The 10,807-nt window shown below is 44.6% G+C and overlaps 1 protein-coding gene across 2 annotated transcripts in view; it reads right to left on the bottom strand.

Moving 5' to 3' along the window:
• Window positions 1-3,568, bottom strand: part of MKS1 (MKS transition zone complex subunit 1) — a 36,811-nt gene extending 33,243 nt beyond the window's left edge. Inside the window, exons 1-2 of one of the 2 annotated variants that reach the window (XM_044287049.1) lie at window positions 3,436-3,568; window positions 3,253-3,365 (exon numbers count right to left, since the gene is read on the bottom strand). Coding sequence is in view for 1 of the 2 variants with exons in the window: in XM_044287050.1 (XP_044142985.1) it covers window positions 3,253-3,365; window positions 3,436-3,512 (190 nt within the window). In the remaining variant the exon portion in view is untranslated. The remainder of the gene's footprint in view (window positions 1-3,252; window positions 3,366-3,435) is intronic. The other variant, XM_044287050.1, reaches the window with a different exon arrangement.
• Window positions 3,569-10,807: the final 7,239 nt, after the last annotated feature.

Here is a 10,807-nt window from a genome sequence, read left to right on the forward strand (position 1 = left end):
AGTTAGCATAAAGCCTCATGGACATGGCGGATATCCATAGTGTAATTCGGTGGGATAGATTTATCAAAACTGGTGTAAAGGAAAACTGGCTTAGTTGCCCATAGCAACCAATCAGATTGATCCCAGCTCCTCTGGAAAAAAGGTGAAATCTGATTGGTTGCTATGGACAAGTAAGGGGGAAGTTCACATCATCGTTTCATTTTCCGTTCTTTTGATCAGTCAGAGGAACAGAAAAAAAGCAGGATCCTGTAGGGAAAAAAACATAAAAAAATAAATGATCCCGTGCATCAATTATACACATTTGGCACCAGTTTGAGCCATTTCCGTCCGAGATCCGTTTTTTAATAGACGAGAAAAAAAGCACTGCATGCAGAACTTTATGTCTGTCTAAAAAAACGGATCTTAGAAGAAAATGGCTCAAGCGGATGCCAAATGTGTATAAATTATGCACGGGATCATTATTTTTTTTGGTGTTTTTTTTTTTTTTTACAGGATCCTGCTTCTGATCGATCAGAAGGGAAAATTAAACGGTGATGTGAACTCCTCCTAAGCCACTTTACACGAGTATGTCTCCAACTTTAGGTGGATGCACACAGAGGTTTTTTTTTTTTTTTTTTTTTTAACACAAATAAAAAAAAAATTGCTGTCAGGGCACAATATAGGGCATATGTCTGAGCCAATCTGACATTCCAACAAAACTAAATATTACAGGGTGTCAAAAAAATACCAAGTGTTCAATAAGATGACAGCTGTCCACCTGTAAGTGGCCACAGGACCTATACAGTCCATGCATCATCTCCAGGCTGCCCAAATGAATTTGTCCGCCATGAACATTGAGTGTAGCCCCCCAGGTTTTACTATGTTTATCCCTGCACTGTGACATCATAGTATTTATTATTCCTGTACTGTGACGTCATAGTATTTATTATTCCTGCACTGTGACGTCATAGTATTTATTATTCCTGTACTGTGACGTCATAGTATTTATTATTCCTGTACTGTGACGTCATAGTATTTATTATTCCTGTACTGTGACATCACTGTTTATTATCCCAGTACTGTGACATTGCTGTGTTTATTATCCCTGTACTGTGACATCGCTGTGTTTATTATCCCAGTACTGTGACATCACTGTGTTTATTATCCCTGTACTGTGACATCACTGTGTTTATTATCCCTGTACTGTGACATCACTGTGTTTATTATCCCTGTACTGTGACATCGCTGTGTTTATTATCCCTGTACTGTGACATCACTGTGTTTATTATCCCTGTACTGTGACATCACTGTGTTTATTATCCCTGTACTGTGACATCACTGTGTTTATTATCTCTGTACTGTGACATCACTGTGTTTATTATCCCTGTGCTGTGACATCACAGTGTTTACTATCCCTGTACTGTGACATTACTGTGTTTATTATCCCTGTACTGTGACATCACTGCGTGTATGATCCCTGTACTGTGACATCACTGTGTTTATTATCCCTGTGCTGTGACATCACTGTGTTTATTATCCCTGTACTGTGACATCACTGTGTTTACTATCCCTGTACTGTGACATCGCTGTGTTTATTATCCCTGTACTGTGACATCACTGTGTTTATTATCCCTGTACTGTGACATCACTGTATATTATCCCTGTACTGTGACATCACTGTGTTTATTATCCCTGTACTGTGACATCACTGTGTTTATTATCCCTGTACTGTGACATCACTGTGTTTATTATCCCTGTACTGTGACATCACTGTATATTAACCCTGTACTGTGACATCGCTGTGTTTATTATCCCTGTACTGTGACATCACTGTATATTAACCTTGTACTGTGACATCGCTGTGTTTATTATCCCTGTACTGTGACATCACAGTGTTTATTATCCCTGTACTGTGACATCACTGTGTTTATTATCCCTGTACTGTGACATCACTGTGTTTATTATCCCTGTACTGTGACATCACTGTATATTAACCCTGTACTGTGACATCGCTGTGTTTATTATCCCTGTACTGTGACATCACTGTATATTAACCCTGTACTGTGACATCGCTGTGTTTATTATCCCTGTACTGTGACATCACTGTGTTTATTATCCCTGTACTGTGACATCACTGTGTTTATTATCCCTGTACTGTGACATCACTGTGTTTATTATCCCTGTACTGTGACATCACTGTATATTAACCCTGTACTGTGACATCGCTGTGTTTATTATCCCTGTACTGTGACATCGCTGTGTTTATTATCCCTGTACTGTGACATCACTGTATATTAACCCTGTACTGTGACATCGCTGTGTTTATTATCCCTGCACTGTGACATCACTGTGTTTATTATCCCTGCACTGTGACATCACTGTGTTTATTATCCCTGTACTGTGACATCACTGTGTTTATTATCCCTGTACTGTGACATCGCTGTGTTTATTATCCCTGTACTGTGACATCGCTGTGTTTATTATCCCTGTACTGTGACATCGCTGTGTTTATTATCCCTGTACTGTGACATCACTGTGTTTATTATACCAGTACTGTGACATCGCTGTGTTTATTATCCCTGTACTGTGACATCACTGTGTATATTATCCCTGTACTGTGACATCACAATGTTTATTATCCCAGTACTGTGACATCACTATGTTTATTATCCCTGTACTGTGACATCACTGTGTTTATTATTCCTGTACTGTGACATCACTGTGTGTATGATCCCTGCACTGTGACATCACTATGTGTATGATCCCTATATGTGACATCACAGTGTACAGTATCCCTATACTGTGACATCACTGTGTGTATGATCCCTGCACTGTGACATCACTATGTGTATGATCCCTATATGTGACATCACAATGTTTATTTTCCCTGTACTGTGACATCACTGTGTATGATCCCTATATGTGACATCACTATGTGTATGATCCCTATATGTGACATCACTATGTGTATGATCCCTATATGTGACATCACTATGTGTATGATCCCTATATGTGACATCACAGTGTACAGTATCCCTGATCCCTGTGCTTTTGGGAGATCAAATAGTTTTTCATAATTTGAAGCTGCTGCTGAAGCCATTCCTGATGCATTGGTGCCACATTACACGTTTTGCTCTGGGGGTCCATGGTTGCTTGATCTATTCTGTAACAGATCGTGATGGGCTCACTGACTTACTATGGGTTCTATTATTATTGCCCAATCTGACAAGGCAGGAGAACGGGGAGATCGCGGAGAACACCTCTTATACTCACTGGTGCCGGGGTTGGAGCCAAGAGTCCGCAGTGCGATGTCCCCTCTGCCCCCCTCCTCCTCCTGCACCCGCTGTACCAAGGCACTGACCGGAGACACCCGCTGCAGCTTCACCCTGAAGACACAAACATTTCACTAGCTGCGCTCACTATCGGCAGCCATCCACCCTCATCGCGCTCCCTTACCGGATCTTCAGGTTCTTGATGGGGTCCCGAGACCTGTACACCACCTCCCCGGTGTTCTGGTTCCACTCCTCCGCCATCAGCACACCGCGCGTCCACGTCTCCCAGGTAACCGCTACGCACGCGCGCACGGGCTTCTGCGTCCTCACGTTCTGAGCGAACGGCAATCACCCGCGCACGGCCTGCTTCCCCGTAAACAAATGCGCCCCCTGCAGGTGGAAATCCGAATGACAGGAGAAATGTAGAAGGCCTCTTTCACTCCAGCCTGACGGATAGCTAGGCTCCAGATGCGTACAGTAAAACTCGCACCATTTTGCAAGTAACTTCAGTCAGTTTTGTCTTCGATTTCGTTCAGTTTTTTCCGCGTGAGTGCAAAACATTGTAATGCGTTTTGCACGTGCGCGAGAAAAATCGCGTCTGTTTGGTATCGGGGTTCTGTAGATTGTATTATTTTCCCTTATAACATGGTTATAAGGGAAAATAATAGCATTCTGAATACAGAATGCATAGTACAATAGCACTGGAGGGGTTAAAAAATAAATAAAAATAATATAACTCACCTTAATCCACTTGATCGCGCAGCCGGCATCTCTTCTGTCTTCCTTCTTTGCTTTGTGCAGGAACAGGACCTGTGGTGACGTCACTCCGGTCATCACATGGTCCGTTACATGATCTTTTACCATGGTGATGGATCATGTGATGACCGGAGTGACGTCACCACAGGTCCTGTTACTGCACACAGCTAAGATCAAGACAGAAGGAGAACGGGGCGCGATTGTCACAAGGGTGTCAACAACCACGCCTGACTCCGTTATACCCGGGGTCAGGAAGTCGCAGCGGTTGGCTGCACGCTCTATGTAGTAAGATAGGGCTGTTTCCTTATGGTAGCTTTCTGGGTTTGCTTTGCAACCCTTTTTGGCTCACTCAGGGATCCGTAGCTCCTTCTCCTCAGCTGTTCCTTGTCCAGCACTCCCAACCTCCTTATATTCTCCTCTCCCACTTCTCTGGTTGCCAGATATAGAGCTTCCTGCCTGGACTTCTATACTGACCCACTGGAGCTGTGTTGCTGCGTTCCCTGGTTGTTGTTCCAGAACGTTACCCTCCGGATCCCTGTTGGACCTTTGTGGTCTGCTGTGGTCGCCCACCTGGGTTTATGTGTTTGTCTGTCCTCTCCTTGGTGTTTCTCTCTTAGTGTCAGTGGTGCGGACTAGCGATCCCACCGGCCCGTTCACTATCTAGGGCTCATTTTTAGGGAAAGCCAGGGTTTAGGCATGTGATCGGCGTACGGGTGAGGAACCCGTCTAGGGACGTCAGGGCAGTCAGGTGCCAGCCGCAAGGTGAGTCAGGGGTCTCCACCTTTCCCTCTCCCTTTGGCAGGGCCTTCCCTTCTCCCTCCCTTTGCGTGACGCCGGTCATTACAGCGATCAAGTGGATTAAGGTGAGTTAAATGATCTTATTTATTTTTTTATTTTTAACCCCTCCAGCCCTATTGTACTATGCATTCTGTATTCAGAATGCTATTATTTTCCCTTATAACCATGTTATAAGGGAAAATAATAATGATCGGGTCTCGATCCCGATCGTCTCCTAGCAACCGTGCATGAAAATCACACTGCATCCGCACTCGCTTGCGATTTTCACTCAGCCCCATTCACTTCTATGGGGCCGGTGTTGCGTGGAAAATGCACACAAAGAGGAGCATGCTGCGATTTTCACGCAATGCACAAGTGATGCGTGATAATCCTCTGCACAGCCCCATAGAAATAAATGGGTCCGGATACAGTGCGGGTGCAATGCGTTCATTTCACGTATTGCACCCGCGCGGAAATCTCGCCCTTGTGTAAGGGGTCTTATGACTGCAGATTTTTTTTTTTTCCAGTGCCGCCGTTCACCACAGAACCACAGATTTGTACCTATGAGACCGGCTGACCTGTTGCATGTGTGCTTGGCAGCTGGAAGCATCTGTGTTGGTCCCATGTTCATAGGTGCCCGCATTGCTGAGAAAAATGATGTTTTCATGTATGCAAATGAGCCTCTAGGAGCAACGGGGGCGTCACTGTTACACCTAGAGTCTCCTGCCCTCAGCACTATGACAAGGCCAGGCAGTGAAAACGTAATCACAACTGGCCCTGGCACAGTGCAGAGGGCACAGCAGCAGGGGTGCACCTAGCCTTTCTGCTGCCTGAGGCGAAAATTGAAAAAGCACCCCCCCTTTCATGCCAAATTCTCAACCTAACCCCTTCCCTCCGAACATTACGTATATCGCTACAGAACATACAGGCTAATACAGCGCCACATACCTCTTACATCCAGTGACGTCACTTTGATGTAGATGTTCTTTCCTCATCTTCTCCTTTCAGACCAGACCACCATAATAGTAGTACCATGCAGATAGTGCCCTTCAATAATTATTGGCGCACGGTGCCCTAAAATAACTGCGCCCAGCAAATAGTGCCCCTGATACTAATAGTGTAAACATAACGTCCCCCAAAAATAATTGTGATAAGCTGACACTGTGCCAGAACACACATGGTAGTAATAGTGCTTCTACAGTGCCCCCAACATGTCCCCACTGTGCCCCAGAAGTAATAATACTCCCATAGTATCCATACTAGTAATCATGTTTCCCATAGACCCCCCCCCCCCCCGATAGTAATAAAGCCCAGTAATGGCCCCCATAGTGCCCCCCAAAATGTACCAGTATAAAATGCCCCTATATAGTGCCCTAGTAGATGTCCTCAGTGTCCCCCATAATTTGCAAGTATAAAATACCCCTTCTTAGTGCCCCCGGTAGATGACCTCATAGTACTCCTCTTCCCCAAAGTACCCACCATAATGTGTCCCAGTATAAAATGCCCCTATAGAGCCCCCCCCCATATAAAATACCCCTCAGTAGGTGCCCCCCAATAATGTGCCAGTAAGAAGTGCCCCCATAGCGCTCCTCTCCTGTATTGTACCATATAGAAAAAATAAACACTCTTCCGGCCTGTGTCCCGCGCTGTACAGCTTAGGCTGAGTGATGACATCATCGCGCCGCCTGCACCGGCCTCTGATAGGCTGCAGGCACTAGGTCTGCAGCCTATCAGAGGAATAGGGAAGGATGACGCCTCTCCCTCCCTTGCCCCGCCGCAGCAAATCCATCTGTATCGCGGTCCTGAGGAAAGCGATACAGAAGACTATGGAGATCAGCTCTTCCACAATGGCAGCGCTGATCTCCCTGTGCCCTGCCGCCCCCCACTTGTCACCAGGGCCGCGTCGCCTCACCTTGCCTAATGCACAGCAGTTGTGGAGAGACCTGAGCCTCTAGGTGTAACGGCAACACCCCTGTTGCTCCTTTTTTTTTTTTTTTCCATTTTTCTCAGTAATGAGGGCACATATGAACATGAAACCAACACAGATGCCTTCAGCTGCCAAGTGCACACGTAACAGGTCAGCCAGTGTCATAGGGACAGATGCCCTTTAAAACGAGGCAATCCCCTAAAATTTGGATATAGGCATAGGCAAGCATTATAGTTAACTTATCAGTAAAACAACCATATGACAGGCAGCCGCAGGACAGAGAGAGAAATGGAGGGGAAAAGGAGAGGAGAAAGGCAATATTACAATGAGAAGCAGTATAGGCTTACCAAATGTGAACGTACTGGAGCCTGATGTCTGGCGCGTATCGCCCGGTGCAGATAGGTGAAGTGAGGAGGGTGGTCCGGCGTTATGTAGGAGTATTAGTGCCAAGTGGGGCACATCTCATGTAATGGGGGTGGCAGGAGACCACAGGTACGGGCTGTGCAGGCAGTGGATCCGAGCACCAAGGAAAGCCTGAGGCAGAGTGGCAAATTGTTTGTCGTGTGCGCTGTAATCAGCCTGGAGGAGTTGCAAGTAAGCATCATTATATGTGTATATTACAATATCTTATTTCTATCCACAGCGACACTTTTGAGAAAGGTCCAAATCGGGCTGAAATGTCAAGGTTGTTGTTGCCTTACAAGAATTGCCATATTGATCAATTTATACTTGTGTTCTTTCTGCTCTTTGTGTCTTCAATGTGTAAATAAACCACACACACTTTAGATACTTGACACAGAATGGTATTGAGCATTGAATCATTATGGCAACAAGCATTTTTCAAGCTAAATGACCACTGCTTTAACCACTTCAGCCCCGCTAGGTGAAACCCCCTTCATGACCAGAGCACTTTTTACACTTCGGCACTACACTCCTTTCACCGTTTATCGCTCGGTCATGCAACTTACCACCCAAATGAATTTTACCTCCTTTTCTTCTCACTAATAGAGCTTTCATTTGGTGGTATTTTATTGCTGCTGACATTTTTACTTTTTTTGTTATTAATCAAAATGTAATGTTTTTTTTGCAAAAAAATGACATTTTTCACTTTCAGCTGTAAAATTTTGCAAAAAAAACGACATCCATATATACATTTTTCGCCAAATTTATTGTTCTACATGTCTTTGATAAAAAAAAAATGTTTGGGCAAAAAAAAAAAAATGGTTTGGGTAAAAGTTATAGCATTTACAAACTATGGTACAAATATGTGAATTTCCGCTTTTTGAAACAGCTCTGACTTTCTGAGCACCTGTCATGTTTCCTGAGGTTCTACAATGCCCAAACAGTAGAAAACCCCCACAAATGACCCCATTTCAGAAAGTAGACACCCTAAGGTATTCGCTGATGGGCATAGTGAGTTCATAGAACTTTTTATTTTTTGTCACAAGTTAGCGGAAAATGATGATGATTTTATTTTTTCTTACAAAGTCTCATATTCCACTAACTTGCGACAAAAAATAAAAAATTCTAAAAACTTGCCATGCCCCTCACGGAATACCTTGGGGTGTCTTCTTTCCAAAATGGGGTCACTTGTGGGGTAGTTATACTGCCCTGGCAATTTAGGGGCCCAAATGTGTGAGAAGAACTTTGCAATCAAAATGTGTAAAAAAAATGACCGGTGAAATCCAAAAGGTGCACTTTGGAATATGTGCCCCTTTGCCCACCTTGGCAGCAAAAAAGTGTGACACATCTGGTATCGCCGTACTCAGGAGAAGTTGGGGAATGTGTTTTGGGGTGTCATTTTACATATACCCATGCTGGGTGAGAAAAATATCTTGGTCAAATGCCAACTTTGTATAAAAAGATGGGAAAAGTTGTCTTTTGCCAAGATATTTCTCTCACCCAGCATGGTTATATGTAAAATGACACCCCAAAACACATTCCCCAACTTCTCCTGAGTACGGCGATACCAGATGTGTCACACTTTTTTGCTGCCAAGGTGGGCAAAGGGGCACATATTCCAAAGTGCACCTTTCAGATTTTGCAGGCCATTTTTTACACATTTTGATTGCAAGGTACTTCTCACACATTTGGGCCCCTAAATTGCCAGGGCAGTATAACTACGCCACAAGTGACCCCATTTTGGAAAGAAGACACCCCAAGGTATTCCGTGAGGGGCATGGCGAGTTCCTAGAATTTTTTTATTTTTTGTCACAAGTTAGCGGAAAATGATTTTTTTTTTTTTTCTCTTTTTTCCTTACAAAGTCTCATATTCCACTAACTTGCGACAAAAAATAAAAAATTCTAGGAACTCGCCATGCCCCTCACGGAATACCTTGGGGTGTCTTCTTTCCAAAATGGGGTCACTTGTGGCGTAGTTATACTGCCCAGGCAATTTAGGGGCCCATATGTGTGAGAAGTACTTTGCAATCAAAATCTGTAAAAAAATGACCGGTGAAATCCGAAAGGTGCACTTTGGAATATGTGCCCCTTTGCCCACCTCGGCATCAAAAAAGTGTCACACATCTGGTATCGCCGTACTCAGGAGAAGTTGGGGAATGTGTTTTGGGGTGTCATTTTACATATACCCATGCTGGGTGAGAGAAATATCTTGGCAAAAGACAACTTTTCCCATTTTTTTATACAAAGTTGGCATTTGACCAAGATATTTTTCTCACCCAGCATGGGTATATGTAAAATGACACCCCAAAACACATTCCCCAACTTCTCCTGAGTACGGCGATACCAGATGTGTGACACTTTTTTGCAGCCTAGATGCGCAAAGGGGCCCAAATTCCTTTTAGGAGGGCATTTTTAGACATTTGGATCCCAGACTTCTTCTCACACTTTCGGGCCCCTAAAAAGCCAGGGCAGTATAAACACCCCACATGTGACCCCACTTTGGAAAGAAGACACCCCAAGGTATTCAATGAGGGGCATGGCGAGTTCCTAGAATTTTTTTTTTTTTTGCATAAGTTAGCGGATATTGATTTATTTTTTTTTTTTTGTTTTTTTCTCACAAAGTCTCACTTTCCGCTAACTTGGGACAAAAATTTCAATCTTTCATGGACTCAATATGCCCCTCACGGAATACCTTGGGGTGTCTTTATTCCGAAATGGGGTCACATGTGGGGTATTTATACTGCCCTGGCTTTTTAGGGGCCCTAAAGCGTGAGAAGAAGTCTGGAATATAAATGTCTAAAAATGTTTACGCATTTGGATTCCGTGAGGGGTATGGTGCGTCCATGTGAGATTTTTTTTTTTTACACAAGTTAGTGGAATATGAGACTTAGTAAGAAAAAACAAAACAAACAAAAAATTTCCGCTAACTTGTGCCAAAAAAAATGTCTGAATGGAGCCTTACCAGGGGGGGGGGGGGGGTGGATCAATGACAGGGGGGTGATCACCCATATAGACTCCCTGATCACCCCCCTGTCATTGATCACCCCCCCCTGTAAGGCTCCATTCAGACATCCGCATGATTTTTTACGGATCCATGGATACATGTATCGGATCCACAAAACGCATGCGGACGTCTGAATGGAGCCTTACAGGGGGGTTATCAATGACAGGGGGTGATCAGGGTGATCACCCCCCTGTCACTGATCACCCCCCCTGTAAGGCTCCATTCAGACATCCGCATGATTTTTTACGGATCCATGGATCGGATCCACAAAACGCATGCGGACGTCTGAATGGAGCCTTACAGGGGGGTTATCAATGACAGGGGGTGATCAGGGAGTGTATATGGGTGATCACCCGCCTGTCATTGATCACCCCCCCTGTAAGGCTCCATTCAGACATCCGCATGATTTTATATACGGATCCATGGATACATGTATCGGATCCACAAAACGCATGCGGACGTCTGAATGGAGCCTTACAGGGGGGTTATCAATGACAGGGGGTGATCAGGGTAATCACCCCCCCCCCCTGTAAGGCTCCATTCAGACATCCGCATGATTTTTTACGGATCCATGGATCGGATCCACAAAACGCATGCGGACGTCTGAATGGAGCCTTACAGGGGGGTTATCAATGACAGGGGGTGATCAGGGTAATCAGGGTGATCACCCCCCTGTCACTGATCACCCCC

The sequence above is a fragment of the Bufo gargarizans genome, chromosome 3 (assembly GCF_014858855.1).
Source record: "Bufo gargarizans isolate SCDJY-AF-19 chromosome 3, ASM1485885v1, whole genome shotgun sequence".
NCBI classification, from domain to species: Eukaryota; Metazoa; Chordata; class Amphibia; order Anura; family Bufonidae; genus Bufo; species Bufo gargarizans.